The sequence below is a fragment of the Spermophilus citellus genome (genome assembly GCF_964194105.1).
Source record: "Spermophilus citellus genome assembly, chromosome: 6".
Taxonomy (NCBI): domain Eukaryota; kingdom Metazoa; phylum Chordata; class Mammalia; order Rodentia; family Sciuridae; genus Spermophilus; species Spermophilus citellus.
Genome location: NC_138187.1, coordinates 124,416,125 through 124,438,846, shown reverse-complemented (window position 1 = coordinate 124,438,846; position 22,722 = coordinate 124,416,125). Strand labels below are relative to the sequence as shown.

The 22,722-nt window shown below is 36.5% G+C and overlaps 1 protein-coding gene across 1 annotated transcript in view; it reads left to right on the top strand.

The window, feature by feature from the left end:
* The first annotated feature begins 1,122 nt into the window (after positions 1-1,122).
* PPP2R5A (protein phosphatase 2 regulatory subunit B'alpha) overlaps positions 1,123-22,722 on the top strand; it is a 69,040-nt gene continuing 47,440 nt past the window's right edge. Inside the window, exon 1 of the mRNA XM_081297250.1 lies at positions 1,123-1,487. Within this exon, the coding sequence (XP_081153376.1) occupies positions 1,307-1,487 (181 nt within the window). The 5' untranslated portion in view covers positions 1,123-1,306. The remainder of the gene's footprint in view (positions 1,488-22,722) is intronic.

The following is a 22,722-nucleotide window of genomic DNA, read 5'->3' as shown; positions in this document are numbered from 1 at the left end:
GCCCCTTTTTAGTGACGCAAAACTGCCACTCTTTCGCGCCCTTGCCCTCAAACTCCCCACCCGTCGCTCCAGTTCTTCATTGGTAGTAGAGAGGAGAGGGAAGGCAAGGGGCGACCCATTTTGACTCCCGAACTACCCACTCTAGTCTGGTCTCAAAGTCTGCCACCAGAGCAATTATAGGTTGGAGCTGCGCGCAGGCGTACAAGGCCCGCTGGTGAAGGGGCACTTCCCCTCCCTCGCGAGAGAATTTGTTACACTGTTGTGACGCAGATGGCACTCCGCTCACCGCCTTCACTTGCGATTGGCTGTAGCTGAAGTCCGTCACCCCGTCACGTCCCCCTCTTTGCCTTCGCTCCCAGCTCCTGACACTTGAGAGATTGCCCAGGAGGCCACGCCTTCCCCCGTCTCTGCCGCTTAGCCCTGCGATTGGCTGATGGAGCTGGCATGCTCTCTCACCCCCTACCCCCTCCCGAGCCTCGTGAGGCTGGCGGGACCCCGCGGAAGTTGTCAGTCAAACTCCTCCTTCCCACCCCCCCGCGAAGCCCTTCCCCCGGGCCGCGCGCCTTCGCGTGCGCGCACACGCACACACATTCTCCCTTGCCTGTACCAACTACCTTCTCAAGTTGTAGCGGTCGCTCGCCGGGTTTCTCCGTGAGCGGCTGGCGGGCGCCTGGGGGAGGGGGGTTCGCACCGCGCGACACTGCCAGAGGCGAGTGTGTGTGCACCGAGGGTCGGGGCAGCGGGTCACCGCCCGGGCGATGAGAGGCCAGCGCTGACAGGAAAGAGAAGGCAACGCGACGACGGCTCTAAGAGGATCCGCGATGGCAGCGCCCCGGGAGGAGGCTCCAGGCAGGGCGGACGGCTCTGGCAGCGGGCGCTGAGGTGCTGGCCGGCTGGCCGGCTGGCGACTAGGACTAAAGGGACGAGAGGCGCACTCCGCGTCCGCCACCCCGCGCTCTCGTCTCAGTTGTCTAAACTTCAGGTTCCCCTCTACCCGCCCTCCGCGCCCGGAGTCAACAACTTCTTCACCCCCCTCCACCCCCGCCTTTCCCTCCGTCAGCCCGGGGAGTTCGCCGCGCCGCGGGGACCAGGAACCTCCGGCGCTGAGATGTGGCCGTGAGGCGTTGTCGGGCGGCGAGGAGAAGCTCGGCGGTGCCCGGGAGCGGGAGGGCGGAGTGGCCGGGAGCTCGGGGCGCAGGGGCGCGAGCTCTCCGCGCCTCTCCCCCGCCTCCTCCTCCTGCCGTCGCGGCCGCTGCCGGTGCGGTGCAAGCAGCCGCCGGAGCTGCCAAGCGCCAGGGCCGCGGAGATGTCGTCGTCGTCGCCGCCGGCGGGGGCTGCCAGCGCCGCCATCTCGGCCTCGGAGAAAGTGGACGGCTTCACCCGGAAATCGGTGCGCAAAGCGCAGAGACAGAAGCGCTCTCAGGGCTCGTCGCAGTTCCGCAGCCAGGGTAGCCAGGCGGAGCTGCACCCCTTGCCCCAACTCAAAGGTAACCTCGGAGGGCGCAGCCCCGGGAGCGAGCGCAGGGGCTGGCTCCGCTCGCCTCTGTGCCAGCTGAGCCATTTCCTTCTGGAGCTTGGTTTTCCTACGCTGCTGGGATCTCAGTGTGTGTTCCCTTAGATACCTTGGCGTCCTCCTCGTCCTTTATTCCAACAGGTTTGATGCGAAGGCATTTGCTTCTTACTTCTCCCTGATTCACCTTAACTCTTCCCATCTTGGAAGCCAACACCCCTTCCCACCTGCGCGCTTGCTTAACCTGCCCTTCCAACAGGGACTCTTGCGTCCCGCAAGATAGAGTTATTCACTCTTCCCCGAGACTTATCCTTTCCCTATCTTGCTTTAACATCCTGTCTTGTCTTTCGACCCTCATTTTTCCCGGTCTCAGCTCCTGTTTTTGTTTTTTTTTTTAAGCCGCTCTTAGCTAGCCCTTTATTTTTTCTATTATAAATCTGTGCGCACCACCCTCTTATCAATTATCCTGCCCATTGATTATTCCTAAGTCATTAGACCAGGAATCTGAATGCAACCAGCGGTTGAGTTAGCTGTCTTTAGATATATTTATAAAGTAAAAAACTAAAAATCAGATCAGTGTAGTATTTTTTTAAACTGTATCACTCGGTTTAAATATTATCCCCTAAAATACTCTGTCGTCTAAGAGGATACGATACACACGACCAGTTTGGAGAAGTATCAAAGAATAGATAGTGTTGCTTTGCAATGCAATGGGAACTTAGTTCACTAGATAGTGATTCCAGGGACTTTGTAGGTTTGTACAGTAATTCAAGTTGGTAACCATGCCTAATGCCTTGCAGGAATACTTGGCACTCCCTTTGGCACACTTTCCCACTAGGTTTAGAGGTTTTTCAGTAAGTTGTTTTCTGGTGTTCTTTCTTGTTCTTTGAGAATTACTGGCTTTTAATTTTGTCATTTTAATGTCTTTGCTTTTTATGAGATAGAAATATTATGGAACAAGATGATTATGCTTCTAGACATTTAAAAATTATTGCAACAAAAGATACCCGATAGAAATCTAGATAATCTGTTTTACAAGGCCAGGAAATTGAAGTTTCATACTAAAATAGGTAAATGTTCAGCAGATTTTCTGTCCATTTGAAAAAGATCCAGCAAGGCCAATCTGGTTCTGATTTGTCTTTGGGCCTATGAATCCAGCCTGAGTTGGCAAGGAGTCTAAAGAAAACCCTAGATCAAATCACAACTGACCTATAATAGCTTTGGAACCCCATTCAGACCCTACGTTACCCTGCCTCTTGGGGTGCTTCTAAATAAACCAAGGATATTTCAGAGCCAGAATAAACTGGCTTTTGAAAAGAATGTTTAAGATATCTGTGCTATCACATTTGATTGCTCTTTAGCAATTTACATATATTAATCAATGGTAGACTACAATGGTAGACATTGCTAAGACTTTAATTCTTGAGTAATGTCATGGCTATAAAAGAATATCATCTTACCTATTAGGGCATTAAATTTGCTATTTTATGGGCTGGGGTAGTGGCTTAGTGGTAGAGCACTTCCCTAGCATGTTTGAGGCCCTGGGTTCCATCCTCAGCACCACATATAAATAAATAAAATAATAAAGGTATTGTGTCCATCTACAACTAATTTTTTTTTAATTTGTCATTTTACACTTAATTAGAAATCATAGTATTTTTTATGCTTTTTTATTTTTTTCATTAATCAAGTTATCTTTGCAGTTTGAAAGTTTGTTGCTAACATTTTTCCTTCACATTTATTGAACTTGCTTTTAGTAAGATATTCTGGTTCCTAGTATTGTACTTGTTAATATTCCACTTTATCTAATAAAAATAAATTGAATATTATTTGTTTCAGCCAGGAGATGCACCTTATTGTATACTTTTAAAAGCCTGGGGAAAATATGCATAGACTCAATAATCATCTGAGTTATATAGTGTCTTATTCAACAAGTTGAAGGTGCCTTAAATGTTTTATTTATAGGGTTTGGTCATAATAGGGCAAAAAAATAGTAAAATTGGAATTTCAGATTAATTCTAGATATTTGCATGAAAATATAGTATTCCTTATAGGAAAATTACCAAGGTAAATTTATGCAGATTTAATTGAGGAAAATAAGACCTTACTTGGGTTACTTACTAATAGGAAAAACTACTTTTGCTGCAGGTGCCAAATGCTTGAAAAGTGACTTTTTGAAAAATTCAGTTGTTTCAGTTTGTAGCTTGGCAGTGTATTTGATACCACAGTATTGTGTGATTTTCTGTCAGTAGTAGTTTTTTCCATTTGTGGCTTTAACAAAAAACAGTGGAGAACCACTTAGTATGTGTATGAAAGAATTTTTCTTCTTCCTCTGAAATATAATCTTAGTGTGGAATGATTCAGATATCCGTGGGCATCCAAGATCTTTTAAGTGTTTATAACAACCTGCTTATGTTACACTTTGTCCACGTGGGTCTAAACTGGAAAGGTGCCAACGAGTTTTCCTCAAAGCATACTGCGAGTAAGGATTAACAAAATAATTCAACCTTTTCATCTACCAGAAGTTTATATTTGTATAATCACTTAGTAAGTGGGTTTCAGGATTTTAATGATGAAAATATACAAAATAGTTTTGTTATAGAAAGTATTAAATAAACAAGTCTTGTTAAAAGGCTTTTTAAAACTAAGAAACTGTTATGTGGGTCCTGAAAATTAAACAGCCATATATTATAAAACTAATTATTTTTTCAAAACACTTTATCTCTTGTTAATTATGTAAGCTCATCTGAGAGATGCTAAAAAATAAAATTAGGAACATTTATCAATTTATTTCTATACTTAAAATATAGAAATATATTTTATATTGGTAGTGGGCTTAATTTTTCCGCCTTAAACTTTTCATCTGGTAACCAACAATTAGGAAACTTTAAAGAACATGTTACAGGTAGTTTTTCAGTCTGTTTAACCTATTTTGTTTAAAGTTACTGAAAGGATTAGTTTGATAAAGTAATTGATGCCTTACATTTATGACAATTTAGCATTTTCAAATTATTTTATGTTTTTCTTTATTTTTAATCTAAAGTTAGTCTTGCTCATGACAAGTGGAACAATCCAAAGGAATTCTTAATTTCTGATATCTGCTTTTTTACACCAGTAGGAAATACTGTTGTGTGATAGCCCATGGCTCAATGTATTTTTACAAATATTGTATTTCATTAGGACATTCCATTAACTTCTTGCAAATCAATAGTATATCTGTTTTGTTGATGAGAAAGTTGAAGCTTAAACCGATTAGTTTCAGACCTGTGATTATTTATCTGGATGGTGTTACAACTGATATTGGGACTCGGGTCAAATGATTTCAGTATTTTTGCTACTAATCTGTTTTACATAAATTAAAGCAGTATGATAGTTAGTGATTAAGGTTAGTCCTGAGTCAAAGATAAATTTTTAATTTTTCTGAGTTGTTTTCCTTATCTCTAAAATGGGGATAATGCCTTCTATCTCCCAGGATTGAAGGGATTTAGTGAAATAATTTAAATACCTAAAAATAAGCAAAGAATTTTTAGTCCAATTTTCTTTGATATTTGAAAATCTAGATTAAAAATATTTTTAAATGAAGAATTAATAGGATTATTTAAATCGTAAACTTTCCTAATTGTGATTTATGTGAAGTGAGATGAGGCTGTTACATTTTCAGCATGCATGTAAAAATGAAAATAGGGTTAAATCAAACTCTTCAAAATATTAAAAGCTGTGGTAATTTTATTTTAACCAACCAAATAAATTCAGTTATTTTATAGATATTCATTTCTCATGAATTTTATAGACATTCATTTCTCATAGGATACCGCCAGTAAATAGGAAAGAAAAGAAGAAACTGGATTTGAGATTTAAGTCCCCTTCAGATGAGGTCAAGAATTTCCCAAGTATCACTAAAATTCTTTGTTGGTCCATTCTTAGAAACTGGGTCCCACTTGAAGTATTGAGGCCAGTAACAGTACCACTGATTGAAGTGGCTGGCTTAGCATTAGGGGAAAAGTGTGTGTGTGTGTGTGTGTGTGTGTGTGTTGAGGTATATGGTCTTCTGAGTTAACTGAGACAAGAACACTGACAGCTGAAGTTTCATAGCTATCTTAACTTTGGTGTGTGGGGGGATGTGGGTAATACTGCTACTCAACTAACTTTTTAAGGTTTATAGAAAAAAGTTAATATCATTTCATCTAGCCACATGGAGGAAAAGCTTTTTAAGTCTAACATCTTCAGAATTCTATTCAGGATTATATCCTCTTCCCCATTTTATTGTCTTCTTTGATTATTAATTTAATTTTGGATTATTTTATGAAGTGAATAAAGTGATAATCCAGGAAAATGTATTTGGCAAACTGATGACCATTGGGGAAGAGCCCTGTCCTATGAAGAGTTGCCTTCCTACATCAGTGATGATTCACAATTGCTTTGGGCAAGTTGTTTAACCCCTTTGAACTTTAGTTTAATTATTTTCACCTGCAAGAATAACATTTTCCCTTGATAAAAATCATAGATGAATTAGTCTTTAATGAGTTATTACCCCCTTTGGATTTCAAAAACAAGTTTATCAACAAAAATAATAGATTTGGGAAATAATAAATTTTTATGCTTTGTATTTTCAATTTAGCCTTTAAAATTGTAAACAGCTGGGGAATGAGATGAGTTTATTTCTATTTTTATGTGTTTAGCACTGCAGTGCTTAGTTCTAGTTATACACTTGGAGAGCTTTAAAAAAAATATCAATATCTGGGTCCCCCTCACAGAAGATTCTAAATTAATTGGTTCAAGGTAAAATCCATGCTTGTGTATTTCTAAAAGCTCCCAGGGTGATTCTAATGTGTAGTCAATGTTGAGAATCACTGGCTTAGCATTATCTGTCCTATTGATTTAATTCATTAATTGAGACTTTGTCCTTTTTTCTCTGATACTCATGGCTCATTACCCAGCCTATTAACATTTCCTGCCCTCACTTCACCCCCTGGTATTTACATTCACTTTCTTAACTTTGCTGCCCCCTATGGCTAATCAACTGCTTTCTTGAAGGGGATAGTGCTTGTTAGATTCTGGAGTTTTAGGCATGATGATATAATTTATTAGATTTTGCTGTACTATCATAATTAAGGCTCAGCTATCATTCAGTGCCAGGTTGTCAGTTTTCTTTACTCTGATTTTTAGAACAGAGTCTTGAGTAGGCAAGTAAAATTGAGAATACATAGTAGAGGTTTGCCTAGTTTTAATCCCCTCATTCAGGATAACAAGTGATGACTCCCACCACTTTGGAAGATAAACTGATTTCTTTTATATAATACATATTGATCAGCTTCTTGAAGATTTAGACCTATTAGTACTGACATGTTGAATAAAAGCTACTGAACTATTGGACTTTACTGTGGTTTTGGTCATGCTTTGTATTTATTTTAGATCAATAAATAGTTTTCTCCAGAATGTTTTCATATTTATGGTTTTATGTAATCTTTTTTAAAATATTCTTTTTAATTGTAGATGGGCACAATAATTTTATTTATTTATTTGTATGTGGTCTTAGGATCAAACCCAGTGCCTCAAATGTGCTAGGCAAGGGCTCCACTACTGAGCTATAACCCCAGCCCCTAATCTGGACCACAGCTTTTTATTGAAGGTACGGCAGTGAGAATCCAGAGCCCCTTTTATTCATATCTCTATTTTGCCTTCAATCTTTCTGCTTCCAGTTTGTATAATACTTCAATTTGTTGATTTGTCATTTGGGTGAGTGTTCAGTTGTTATATAGTGATGTTCTCTGTCTAGAATGATGTGATAACTTTTTATTTTTTATTTTGTGAAAACAGATATCTTTTTCTGTTTTTTCAAAACTCATCATAGTACTTGATATAGTATTCTATGAATAATAAATGTGATCATGTAGACAATCACTACTTTGACTAGGAAATTACCTATTGGTTGTCTTCTAGCCTCTACCCTCCATCCCACCACCATTGATGGTGCTTTTTCCAGTGATCAGGGTTTTTGTTGTTGTTTTATGTTTTGGACTGGGGATTGAACCCAGGGGCGCTTACTCACTGAGCCACATCCTCAGCCCTTTTTTGTATTTTATGTAAAAACAGGTCTCACTGAGTTGCTGAGGCTGGCTTTGAACTCATGATCCTTCTGCCTTAGCCTCCTGAGCCACTGGGATTACAGATTTCAGTGATGTTCGATGCTGTCTACCAGAGATTGATTTTCTTCTCTTTATTTGGGTTTTGTTTTAATATATTTCTCCTAAAATTGGTTCAAGCCTTTTAAAGTAAATGAATTCTGGGTTAATAGTTTGATAGTAAATAGTAAATGTAGGTTTAAAGCAAAAGATTGTTTGTCCTTGTACTTGGCCAATGACTAGTGTAAGTGATGTGTAACATTGATTTGTTGCTACAAAGTTATTGTATAAAGCTGTGTGGAAAAGTATTACTGGGTTGATTTTCTGACACAAACGTGTATATTTAAGATTGAATAAACTGAAATAATTTGTTAACAGTAATTTCTAAAGTCGAGGTGCAGTTTATTTACAAGGATGTCCTTGAAGGAGATGAAAGGAAGAGATTTAAAATATATAATTACTTTTAATGTGTTATTATGTAACAAGAAATTTAATTGCTGCAAGAGTTTTACATGACAGTCTGGGTTTATGCAAAGTAGACTCTACTTGTCTGAGCAGGATAATTGACTAATAAGCAGTTTCAAGAATATTTTTATGTGTATCTTTTTGAACTCTTCCCTAAAAGAATTTGTTTATGTGGGATTTTTGAGTGAGTAATGAAGTATTTTAGAAATTTTGTAATTTGATTCAGATTTCCTAAAGAATCCTACTGAGTCTACTGAGTTTTTTTTTTTTTTTTTTTTTTTTTTGGTTGTTTGCTGAATATGATAGGTTCACATGATGGAATTCAAACAACCTGTTTCTAACTTGGATACTGAAGGCAAGAGATTTCTTGGGAACACACACCTCCTACTGGAATGGTGATGCTAATTGCACCTACTATAACCTTACTGTGGTGTATCTAATTGAGTCTTCTAGTGCTGAATGGGACCACAGGGGTCATTCTGTTTAGCTTCCTTTGGGAACTGATTTTCATTCTTGTTGTTCTAAATAATTAGCTTTCTAGTCATTTCATGAGAGAAGCTTTGTTATAAGTAGGGAGAAAAGTGCATGGGATTTTTAGCTCTCAGATACTCTCTCAGGTTTTGCTTAATTGATGAATAAACTTTATGGACAATCGCTAAGGAAATTAAGTGCCTGAAAAAAGACTTTTTTAATGATGGAGCTTAGAACTTGCATTCGGGCTATCAAATCTTAAATGTCTTCAAAAACTATATTTTGTTTAATTAGTTTTGTCTTTGTTTCACACTTATTAGTAAAAGATGTTCTAGAATTATAGTTATTGTCAGAAGTCAAAGATTATTTGAATTTATTGTTAGTCCTGTACCTCTAAATTGATAAATGTGAAAAAAGATGAGATGTTTTGTTTATAACCTCTGAATTCTGTTTTGCAAAACTGGATGGGTTTCAAAACATAACTTTTCAAACAGACTTTTCTAAAGAAAAACATCTGTTAAAGTTATAAGTAAAATAAAACATAACTTATGTAAAAATATGTATCTGACTTAAAAAAAAAAATGTACTTCCATTCTTTTTAATTGGCCAGAGGAAAGAGTTTGTTTGCCTGTGATGAAACTGAACTCATACTTTGCTTTCAAAAATATAGTACTAAAATATTTTTCCTCTTCTATTTCCATAATGCTTAAAATGTAGGTGAACCATTGTAAAGATTAAAATTTTACTCAGTCAAGTGAATAAAACAATGAATGCTTTTTCTTTTGAAATTATATGTATTTAGGAACTTCAAGTTGGCAGGGAATACAGACTTGTAAACAGGCATTTTCAGTTGGTGTGATATGGTAAATTATTAGGCAAGTATGTGAGAGACCCAGTTGGCGTGGGAGAGGAGAGAACAGGGAAAGAAAGCTCTCTGGATAAAGTGATAGGTAAGCTGAGACCTAAAAGGCTAGAAGGTGTCAGGGCAAGATAGATGGGTCTAAGGTCCACCTAAAGAACAATATGAACAGACTCATCAGTGACTATAGTATATATGGGGAATTGCCAGCCATTTATGTTGGCCATAATATAGAATGTAATAGGAGTCTGGCTGGCAAAGAGACTGGAAAAACAATTTAAGGTCTAGATCATATTCTTGATGATATGTTGAAGAATGGGTAGGACATTACACTGCCTTTATACCTGACAGGAGTAATGTGAAGAGTGTTTTGGGAGGCGAGACTAGTTAGGATGCTGACATGGTAATACAGACATAATATGAAGATGGGCTTGTCTAAGGGGGCATGGGGTGGTATCACAGATAGGACCTGGTGAGGGGGAAGAACCAACGATGATACAGTTCTGACTTGGGCAACTAAATACACGATAGCAATTTACTGAAAGGGAAAAAAGAGGTAGTCACATTGCAAAGAGAATTATTTGTTATGGGATGGGTTGAAGTGTCTGTAGAAAAGCCAAGTGAAGCTACCTTGTGGGAAGTTACATGGAGCTACATAGATCTGTACTAAAGATGATAATTTGCAAGTCTTTAGCTTATAAGTAACTTTTCAAATAGCGGAAGTTGAAGTGACTGCCCAGTGAAAATGTATAGTATGAGAAGAGGCCAAGGACTGCCAGAATTTAGGATGGTCAAAGGAAAAGGAGCAGCCAAGAAATAAGAGTGGGGCAGTGAAGGAGGGTGGGTGGAGGAACAATGAAGAAGCAGGCAAGTCAAATAAGAATCAAAAAGTTTCCATGAATTTGGCGGTCTTCGGGCATCATTGGAAATTGTGTAAGCTGAGTAATATAGACAATCTTTCAGGGAGTTTGATGGTTTAAAAAAAGTTTATTGTAGCTGCTGGGAGAATGGATTGTAGTAAAACAAGATTTTAAAGAGAGAGGGAGAGAGAGAGAGAGAGAGAGAGAGAGTGTTTTAATATTTATTTTTTAGTTTTCGGCAGACACAACATCTTTGTTTGTATGGTGGTGCTAAGGATCGAACCTGGGCTGCACGCATGCCAGGTGAGCGTGCTACTGCTTGAGCCACATCCCCAGCCCCAGATTTTTTTTTTTTAATATTTATTTTTTAGTTGTAGTTGGACACAATACCTTTATTTTATTTATTTATTTTTATGTGGTACTAAGGATCAAACCCAGGGCCTTGCACATGCTAGGCAAGAACTGAGCCGCAACCCCAGCCCAGTAGACTATTTTAATAGGCTAGTTCAGGCATAATATGGCTTGGTCTAGGGAGGGATCAGGAGGGATGGAGTGAATTGTTTGGGGCAGGGGCAGATGGAAAGGAAAGGTAGTATCCAGGATAATTGATTCACATGTGTGTTTTAGCTTGTATGGCTAGGTGAATAGGGTACTACCCCTGAGAAGGAGAATACTAGAGAAGAAACCAGGAATAGAGGGAAGATCCAGTTTTATTTTGAAAACTTTGTAATTAATACGACTTTTAGAAATCTTGTTGTAAATGCCAAATCAATCTTTGGATATATGAATCAAAGAGTACCCATTTCGTAATTTTATGACTTCTAAACATTAATTACATTCTTCATTATAACATTCAGTGGCTTGCCAAGACTTTGAAGTTTGCTTATTAGATGTTCATAATTTAAGTGCTGGCTACCTGGTCTTCTGGCCAAATTTTAGGACTAACTCTTCCCTACTCCTCAATGGAATATCTTCTGTGTGCACATGTAGCAAGCAAGATGGTCTTAGTATGTGCATGAGGGAGATCACAAAATATATTGAGAGAAGTGCATGAATAAGGTTATAATTAATGGCCTGCTTTCTGCCTTTAGACTGCTTTGAGACCTGATAGCCATATCTTCCTACATAGCATTTAGAAATCAGAGCTGTTTAAATATTTATTGAATGAAATAATAAAGTGAACACTGTTAAATTGCTTTAAAGAAAAACATGGTTTTGTATCACATAGTAGTTCACAAGTATGTAATTATTTATAAGTGAGTAATGTTTATATGTAACACCAAACTTCTTAGCATTTGATAGATGAAGAATCCAAAACTTAGGTATGTTTCTGCAGGTTATTTGTAGCTTGATCTCCTCAATTGGTTATCAGTTCCTCTTTTATGGTATTAAAAGGAAGTTATGTATTGACTGCACTAAAGCAAAATTGAGCATCAAAAGAGAAATACTTATAATTGAGAGCTTTACCAAGAGAGATAACTGGTTTCTTTAAGTAATGGGAAAATGGGCCAAACATGGGTTTTTCTAAGAATGTTTAAAGTGGAGGATCTTTAAACTCTTCTGATATAAAAAAGTCCCATTGATTTTTTTTTTTTTTTGTGGTCTCCCTTTTACCACTCTTTTTACCAATCCCCTTAAGTAACCTGAAGTTTTATCTCAAAAAAATTGAGAACAGGGGCTGGGGTTGTGGCTCAGAGGTAGAACGCTGGCCTAGCATGTGTGAGGCACTAGGTTTGATCCTTAGTACTACATAAAAATAAACTAAAGGTATTGTGTCCAACTATAACTAAAAAATAAATATTAAAAAAATTGAGAACATTTGTTTTGTGAATGAATACTGAGAAACAAGATGGAGTGAATTAGAATTATAAATCATGCATCATATTTGTGTCACAGCTAAATTTAAATTTAGTCAGTAACCACCCAGTTAAAGTTATAATGATCTGTATTTAGAAGCTTGGATTAATTATTATAGATGATTAGGAACTGATTAGACCCTATCTATTTATTTATGCCTTCCTTTTGGAAATGCTGGATATTTCAGTACCCTTCTCATAGATTTTTGAAGTTTTCTTAATACTGTGGCCATATTAGCATAGCACTGAATTTATAATCCATTTGTTCCAATTTGGGAAAGGAAAATAAATTGGGGAACGATAACTTAGACTTGGATATAAAGTCAGTTTGGTCTAATTCATCTATCAGTTTACTGACTATTTTCTTAAAACCTCCAGACAAGATGAAATTCGACATTTACATGTCTTCTCCTTAAATAACTTTCCAGATGCATTTGTGCTTCCAGTGAATGAACCAGCCTAACTTGGAATCTGTAGTGGGACTATAGTAGCAAATGTAACAATTAAATGCTTTTATTTTCCATAGTCACATTTCCTTTATAGGAAATTTTGATTATTCATATAGGAAAGGAAAAAAAATAACCCAGCTTTTACCTAGCTACCAGGTACCCAGGAACTGGTTTTGGTACTTCATTTGATTTGATAAAAATGTATTTGAATTGCCTGGGTGATCCTATACATATTTTGAGAACTGCTTTTTTTTCTTTCTTTCTTTTTTTTTTTTTAAGATCTAGAGAACTAGTTTCTCCTATAGAATGGTAATGACTCTATTTTAGGATACAATACTTGTTGTGAGTCATACATGAGTCTCAGTTTTTATGGATTTCTAAAATTAACTTATTTAAAGAATATACAATGAGAACTGTTATGTTCTTAACTACTCTTGTTTCTTTTATAATGGCTTTATTGTTTTTGTAAAAACTTAAAAGACTGTTTAAAAACAATTCAAAAATTATAAAGGTAGAAAATAAAAATCCCCATGCAGAGGAAACCCCTTACATTTTTTAGCATTTTCCTTTTAGCGGGATCATACATTGTACAGTTCTCTAACCCATTGTTTTCACTTGGTACTTATAGTAGAATAGTTTTTTGAAAGAAAAAAAATCAATTAAAATTATTTCTGAATAGAGTTTTTATTTCTGGAAATACTGAATCAACTCATTTGAAACCTTGGTTGTACGTTCCTTATATTAAAAGGAGAGGAAATGATGTTTAAAAGTTCTGGTAATTAATTTTAGAAAGGTTATATGTAGATCTCTTGGAAAATCCCACTAAAAGAATGCACCTGTTTTCAGAAAATATATACAATATTTTGTACATAATTTCAGGATTCTTAGATTTCTACCTTTAGCTACCACCCCGAGGCTCATCTGTGGTGATAATGGAGGGAAGTGGGGTTTCTGTAGAGCTTAGGTCCTGCTGTAGAGACTTGAACACCTTGTTAGAATAATACCTTTTCCTAACACAGTAGCAAGGATTTCTCAGGAGTTACAGTTAGGCATAGCTGCAAGATGGAACCTCATCACCACCATCAAAACTGAAAATAGCTATAGCTCTCCATTGCTTCTATAGAGATCTGTTTAATATTTCTTATTCCTGAAAATTCCAAATGAGAAAGATACTTGTGAACACTTGTTTTATTTAATGACTAGTAGGTTTTATATTCAAACTGAATTAAGGAAATGATACAGCTTCCATTTACTCTCCTAGGAGAGTGTTTTCAGCATCCTGCTTTCTGAAATCCAAGATTTCACATCCCAAGGAATCTGTTACATACCCTGTTAGCTTATCTTCATTCCTTTCTGCTTTATCAGAAGTGTTTGAGTACAAAAAGTAACATGATTTTTTGAAATAAAAACTGGCCAGTGTATTTTAACCCTTCTGTAATGTAAAATATATATATATATATATATATATATATATATATATACACACACACACACACACACACACACACACACACACTTATATTTGAATGATAACAGATTAGTGCATGGAAATGTTATGCTCTTGAGGATTTTTAGATAGTATGCTAGGTATTTTCTTAAAACAATATATATTTATTTGTTAGAATATTATCAAACTGGTAGTGTGGCCTGTGTTCAGATTTTCTAAAATGTAATGCCCACAGTTTTTCTCACCATTTTTGATTTTAATGAAACCACAGAAACTTAACTAAGTCATATTTAGTCACAATGCTGTGAGTCATTTGTTAATAAACATTTCTATTATTACTTTATGATAGTTTGATCTCTAAAGTTTCAAATAAAAGCTGATTTTAGACTCTTAGTTATTAAAGTTCTAGGGGTAGTGCCAAAAAAAGCTACATGTCCTATATTCTGTGCCAGTTTCTTAAATTAGAATTTTGGATTGCATCCTCAGCGTGTACTGTAGTGGTATTGCTGGGTTGCTATGATACGGTGCTTGTTCTATAATTTGTAGCATGAATCCTATATGAGATCTTACTTTAAATTTCATATGCATGAGCGGCAGTAATTGGGGATATGACAGCTTTTTCCTTTCAGCAAAATTATACCTACATAACTATTATTTCTGTTACAAATGATGATACTCACTACTTCAAATATTTATCCTTAAATGTAAAGGGTTAACAAATTAACAACTTGAAATAATTTTGTTATCCCTAAGAAGTTTAATTTATAAAATACTCTAATGAAGATGGGCAAGAAAAGAGGAAGACTATAATAACTAATGTACTCAACATTCATTGTACTTTTGCTTGGTATTTGAAATCTTGAGATACATGAATGTAGACTAGATTTTCTGGTAAGATGCATTTGAGACAGGATCAGCAAAACCAAATTATAGGGAAAAACTCTAAATTATTTTACATACTAAATTTTTAAAAATTCAGTGAACTATTCTTAAAATCAATCCTACATAGCTGTATTAATAGAATATTATTACCTCTTTTTCATTTTATGTGTTGATTTTGGGATTCTCATTTACATATCCTTTCAAATTTTTTTTAATTTAATTTTTTTAGTTGTTGACAGAACTTTATTTTTATTTATATGTGGTGCTGAGAATCGAACCCAGTGCCTTACAAATGCTAGGCAAGCACTCTACCACTGAACTATCACCCCAGTCCCCTCCTTTCAAAACTTTTATCAATCTAATTTAGTGTTATAAATTCTGGGCTGAAAAAAAAAAAGATACTAAAAGGGGATTCTAAGATGTGTTTGTATACATTTGTGGTGGACTGAAGTTAATGTGATTGTTGGTCAGTGGCATTACCACAATTGACCTTTAAACTTTACTTTCAGTAATGTCTTAAGTTTTTGATACAAAAATATTTTAGAATCAGGACTGGACTACATTTTAAAAACTTTTTTGAAACATGATTCACATACATATAATCTACCCATTTAAATTTGAATCTAGCCGGGCCTGGTGGCACACACCTATAATTCCAGCGGTTTGGGAGACTGAGGCAGGAGGATCACAATTCAAAGCCAGCCTCAGCAAAAGTGAGGTGCTAAGCAACTCAGTGAGACCCTGTCTCTAAATAAAATACAAAATAGGGCTGAGGATGTGGTTCAGTGGTTGAGTGGCCCTGAGTTCAATCCCCGGTAGCCCCCACCAAAAAATTATAGAATCCAGTGGCTTTTAGTATATTTACAGATAAGTGCAACCGCCATGATCAATTTTAGAATATTTTTATCACCTCATAAGGAAATTTCATACCCTTTAAAGGTCACCCTCTATGTTCCTAGGATCTTGTTCCCTACCCTTAAGCAGCTACTGATCTGTTTTCTATCTATATAGATTTCCCTATTCTGTATTTCATTGAATGGGATCATACAATGTGTGGTATGCTTTCAGGGTTCATCCATGTCATAGCAAGTGACAGTACTTAATTCCTTTTTTTTTTTTTTTTTTACTGAATAATATTCTGTTGTGTGATTGTACCATGCTTTATTTATTTATCACTTGATATTAGGGTTTTTTTTCACCTTTGTGTATATATATATAAAATGCTGCTATAAACATTTGTGTACCAGTTTTTGTGTGAATATATTTTCATTTCTCATGGGTGTATACCTAGGAGTGGAATTTCTGGGCCATGTGATAATTCTGTGTTTAATTTCTTGAGGAACTTCCACACTGTTTTTCACAACAGTTGCACCATTTTGTATTTACACCTGCAGTGTATGAAAGTTCTGATCACTCCGTACCTTCCAGTACTTCTTACTTGTCTTCTTGCTTATAGCCATCCTAATGGATATGAAGTAGTGTCTACTTGTGGTTGTGATTTGCATTTCCTTAATAACTAATGCTGTCCACTTGTCTCTTCTTGTGCTTATTGTATTACCTGGAGAAATGGCTCTTCAAATCCTTTGCCCTCCCCCACCCCTTTTGGGGTTTAGGGGATTAAAGCCAGGGCCTTGCATATGCAAGGCAAGCACTCTACACACTGAGCTTTAGCCCCAGCCCAGTCCATTTTTTTATTGTTTATCTTTCTATCATTGAATTGTAACAATTCTTTATATATTCATGGTACAACTTCCTTTAGCTTTTCACTTTTTCTTTTTCTTTTTTCTTTTGTACCAGGGATTGAACCCAGAGGTGCTTAACCACTGAGCCACATCCCCACCCCTTTTTATGTTTTATTTAGAGACAATTCTATAAGATGCTTTAGGGCCTCACTAAGTTGCTGAGGCTGGCTTTGAACTTGTGATTCTCCTGCCCCAACCTCCCAAGGCACTGGGATTACAGGTGTGTGCCACCGAGCCCAATGGCTTTTCACTTTCTTAATGCTGTCTGTTGAAGAATAAAAATTGCTCTGTGTGTATGTGTGTGTATGCTGGGGTTTAAACCCAGTGACTTATGCTTGATAGGCAAGCACTCTACTGCTAAGCCACATACCCAGCCCAAAAGGTTTTAAATTTTGATTAAGTATAAATTGTCTTTTTTTCTTTCCTTTGTGCATGCTTTTGATGTCATATCTAAGAATCTTTCCAAAATCTAAGGTCTTGAAGATTTGCTCTGTGTCTAAGAATTTTAGAATTTTAACCCTTAAATTTAGGTCTTTGGCCATTTTTATTAATTTTTGTGTAAGATATGATGTCAGGATCCAAATTAATTCTTTTGCATGTGGCTATCCAGTTGCCCCAGCACCATTTGTTGAAAACTATTCTTTTCTTATTAAATGGCCCTGCCACCCTTATTGAAAATCAGCCAGATTCTCAGTTCTACTTCATTGATATATATCTGTTTTTGTGTCAGTATCACACTGCCTTGATTACTACTGTTTTTAGTAAGTTATGAATATAAGTTGTGAATCTTACTCCTTTTTCTTTGATCCATGGATGCTTAACCACTGAGCCACATCCCCCATCCCCCCCACTTTTTTTTAAACTTTGAGACATGATCTTTCTTTTTCTTTTTTTTTTTTTTTTGGATTAGGGATGCTTAAACTATATTACTATTAGCTATATCCAGGGTGAAAATAGACAGTTTTTTCTTTTCTACCATAGTGAAGGTAAAGGGGGTGTGTTAGATTTCTGTTGCTGTGATGAAATACCTTAGAAAAATCAACTTAAAGAAGAAAAGGCTTATTTTGGGTCATGGGTTCAGAGGTTTTGTGTATGGTCATTTGTCCCTGTCACTTTGGACATCATGGCAAGAAGCATGTGGTAGAGTGAAGCTGCTCACTTTACAGCAGTCAGGAAGCAGAGAGTAAAGGGGTCAGAGTCCCAATATCTCCTTCAAGAGCACACATTTGATCACCTAAGGTCCTTCTACTAGGTCCCTCCTCCTAAAGGGTTCCATTAGTTCCCAGTTGTGCCATAAGCTGGGGACCAAGATTTTATTTTATTTTATATATATATATATATATATATATATATATATATATAACTTTATTATTTTACTTTTTTAAATACATGACAGCAGAATACATTATAATTTTTATTACACATATAAAGAACAATTTTTCATATTTTTGTGTATAAAGTATGTTTATGCCAATTTATGTCTTTATATATGTACTCTCTTTTTTTACATTATAATTCTTATTACATACATATACCACAATTTTTCATATCTCTTGTCTTCATACATGTACTTTGGATAGTGGTGTCCATCACATTCCACCATTTTTGCTACTTTAATATAATTTAAATATTTATTCACTCAAAGGTTTTTCATCACAGCTTTTTATGAATACTTATGGGTTCTCTTTTTTTTTAATTTTTTTTTATTGGTTGTTCAAAACATTACAAAGCTCTTGACATATCATATTTCATACATTAGATTCAAGTGGGTTATGAACTCCCATTTTTACCCCAAATACAGATTGCAGAATCACATCGGTTACACATCCACATTTTTACATAATGCCATATTAGTAACTGTTGTATTCTGCTATCTTTCCTATCCTCTACTATCCCCCCTCCCCTCCCCTCCCATCTTCTCTCTCTACCCCATCTACTGTAATTCATTTCTCTCCTTGTTTATTTTCCCATTCCCCTCACAACCTCTTATATGTAATTTTGTATAGCAATGAGGGTCTCCTTCTATTTCCATACAATTTCCCTTTTCTCTCCCTTTCCCTCCCACCTCATGTCTCTGTTTAATGTTAATCTTTTCCTCCTGCTCTTCCTCCCTGCTCTGTTCTTAGTTGCTCTCATTATATCAAAGAAGACATTTGGCATTTGATTTTTAGGGATTGGCTAGCTTCACTTAGCATAATCTGCTCTAGTGCCATCCATTTCCCTGCAAATTCCATGATTTTGTCATTTTTTAGTGCTGCGTAATACTGTGGTGTATAAATGCCACATTTTTTTTTATCCATTCATCTATTGAAGGGCATCTGGGTTGGTTCCACAGTCTAGCTATTGTGAATTGTGCTGCTATGAACATTGATGTGGCAGTATCCCTGTAGTACGCTCTTTTAAGGTCTTCAGGGAATAGTCCGAGAAGGGCAATAGCTGGGTCAAATGGTGGTTCCATTCCCAGCTTTCCCAGGAATCTCCATACTGCTTTCCAAATTGGCCGCACCAATTTGCAGTCCCACCAGCAGTGTACAAGAGTACCCTTTTCCCCACATCCTCGCCAGCACTTGTTGTTGTTTGACTTCAGAATGGCTGCCAATCTTACTGGAGTGAGATGATATCTTAGGGTGGTTTTAATTTGCATTTCTCTGACTGCTAGAGAGGTGAGCATTTTTTCATGTACTTGTTGATTGATTGTATGTCCTCCTCTGAGAAGTGTCTGTTCAGGTCCTTGGCCCATTTGTTGATTGGGTTATTTGTTATCTTATTGTTTAATTTTTTGAGTTCTTTGTATACTCTGGATATTAGGGCTCTATCTGAAGTGTGAGGAGTAAAAATTTGTTCCGAGACATGATCTTTCTAAGTTGCTTAAAACCTCACTAAGTTGCTGGCCGCTGGGGTTACAGGTGTGTGTTCGCATGCCTGTCTGTTTCACTTTTGCAAGATTATTTTGGCAGCTCTGGGTCACTTGCACTTGCAAAGGTTAAGTTACTGATTTGAGATTTTTGTTCTTATATAGGTATTTACAGCTATACTTTCTCTAAACTTTTAAGTTTCTGGAATTTGTCTCAAAGTCGTTTCTAATTTCCCTTTCAGTTTCTTCTTTCATTCATTATCAGATTTATACTAGCCTCATTCCAGTAAGATATACGTTTGTTTCCCTTTTGTGGTATTGTTGTTACACAATTGTATCTATTAATGTTACAACACCAATAATACATTGTTATAATTATTACTTTACCATCATCAGTAGTTATTTTTTTATTTTAGTACCTCCTTTGTGCTATTACCAGCAAAATATATTTCTATATATTAATAACCCAACAATACATTATATCACTACTGTTTTATACAATGACTTTTAAAATCGGGTAAGAAAAGATTTATAATGCACTTATAATGTCTTATATAAATTTCATAACTACTTTCACTGGTGATGTTTGTTTTTTGGTCAGATTATCATCTGTGATCACTTGCTTTTGGCTTGAAGGAATTCCTGTAGTGTTTCTTGTAAGGCAGGCTAGTGGGAATAGATTAAAAAAAAAAATCTGGGAATGTCTTTATTTTTGCTTATATTTTAAAGATAGCTATAGTAGTTTTGGTTGGCAAGTTTTTTATTTATTTTATTTTTTTCTGTGAGCACTTCAAAACGCTATTCTGTGTTTCCATCTTCTGTTATGTTTGCTGAGATATCACCTATTAATCTTAGTCCTTGTAAATGACAAATAATTTTTCTGTTGCTGCTTTCAAGATTTTCTCATTGTCTTTGACATTTAGCATTTTTACTGCAATGAGTCTGTGGATCTCATTGAGCTGAATCCTTTTGGAGTTTGTTGGGTTTCTTGAATACATTAGGTTAGAGTTATCAGTACATTTGGGGAGTATTCAGTCATTATTTTATTTCTTAAAGTATTTTTTCTGCTCCTTCTCTTTTCTCCTTCTGTTACTCCCATTGTGCATTTGTTATACACTTGATGGTGTCCTACTGGTGTCTTCTGTATCTTTGTCCATTTTTCTTCATCCTTTTTACTTTTCATTCTCCAGATTGCACAGTCTCTATTGACGTATCTCCAAGTTCCCTGAATCTTTCTAATGCCAGTTCACATCTCCTCATGAGTTCTTTTAGTTTGTTTTTCTCATTTTGTTACGCTTTTCAACTTAGGATTTCTGTTTGATTCTCTTTTATAAGTTATCTTTGTTAGTAACCTCTGTTTGATCTGAAATTATCATCATACCTTTCTTTTTTTAAATTTTTTAAATTTGTTTTAATTAGTTATATATGGCAGTAGAATATACTTGGATACATCGTATATAATGGAGTGTAGTTTCTCATTCTTCTGGTTATACATGATGTAGAATCCCACCACTCTTATAGTTATATATGTACATAGGGAAATAATGTGTGATTTATTTTACTATCTTTCCTTCCCCCCTTACTCCCTCCCCTCTCTTCACTCCCCTCTACCTAAAGTAACTCTTACCTAGCCCCACCCCTCCTTTGTGAATAAGCATCCGCATATCAGAGAAAATATTTGGCTTTAATTGGCATATTTTGGTTAGCATGATACTCTCCAGCTCCATCCATTTTCTGGCAAATGCCCTAATTTCACTCTTCTTTTAGGCTGAGTAATATTCCATTGTGTATATATCACATTTCTTTAATCCATTCATCTGTTGAAGGGCACCTAGGTTGGTTCCATAGCTTAGTATTGTGAATTGAGCTGCTATAAACATTGATATGGCTGCATTATTGTAATATGCTGATTTTAAGTCCTTTGGGTATAAACCAAGAAGTGGGATAATGGGCCAAATGGTGGTTTCTTTCCAAGTTTTCTGAGGAATCTCCATACCACTTTATATAATAGTTGCACCAATTTGCATTCCCACCAGCAATCTATGAGTGTACCTTTTTTCCCATATCCTCACCTACATTTATTGTTGTTTGTATTCTTTTTTTTTTTTTCTTTTTCTTTTCTTTTTTTTGGTGGGTTTACTGGGCATTGAACTCAGGAACACTTGACCACTGAGCCACATCCCCAGCCCTGTTTTGTATTTTATTTAGAGACAGGGTCTCACTGAGTTGCTCATCACCTTGCTTTTGCTGAGGCTGGCTTTGAACCTGCAGTCCTCCTGCCTCAGCCTCCCCAGCTGCTGGGATTACAGGTGTGTACCACCATGCCCAGCTTATTTGTATTCTTGATAATAGAATTCTGACTGAGGTGAGATAAAATCTTACAGTAGTTTTGATTTGCATTTCTTTTAATTGCTACAGATGTTGAACATTTTTTCATATATTTATTGATGGATTGAATTCCCTCTTCTGTGAAGTGTTCAGTTCCTTAGCCCATTTGTTGATTGGGTTATTTGGGTTTTTGTTTTTCTTTTGGTGGTGTTAAGTTTTTTTAATTTTTTATATAACCTGGATATTAATACTCTATGAGATAAAGATTTTCTCCTATTCTGTAGGCTCTCTCTTCTCATTATTGATTGTTTCCTTTTCTGAGAAGAAGCTTTTTAGTTCAAATCCGTGCCATTTATTGATTGTTAATTTTACTTCTTGAGCTTTGTGAATCTTGTTAAGGAAGTCCAGATCCTAAACCAACATGGTGACAATTTAGGTCTACTTTTTCTTCTTTTAGGTGCAGGGTCTCTGGTCTAGTGCCTAAGTCTTTGATCCCCTTTGAGTTGAGTTTTGTGCAGGGTGAGAGGTAGGGGTTTAATTTCATTTTGTTACACACGGATTTCCAATTTTCCCAGCACCATTTAATGGATAGACTATCTTTTCTCTGGTGAATGTTTTTGGTGCCTTTGTCTAGTACAAGATAGCTGTGTTTATGTGGGTTTGTTTCTGTGTCCTCTGGTTTGTTCCATTCTGTTGTCTGTTTTGGGCCAATACCATGCTGTTTTTGTTATTGTGGCTCTATAGTGAAGTTTAAGGTCTGGGCTTCACTCTTCTTGCTTAGGAGTGCCTTGGCTATTCTGGGTTTTTATTTTTCCAAATGAATTTCACATCATACCTTTCTTTACTCCTTTAGTTATGGTTGCTTTAATTCTTTGGA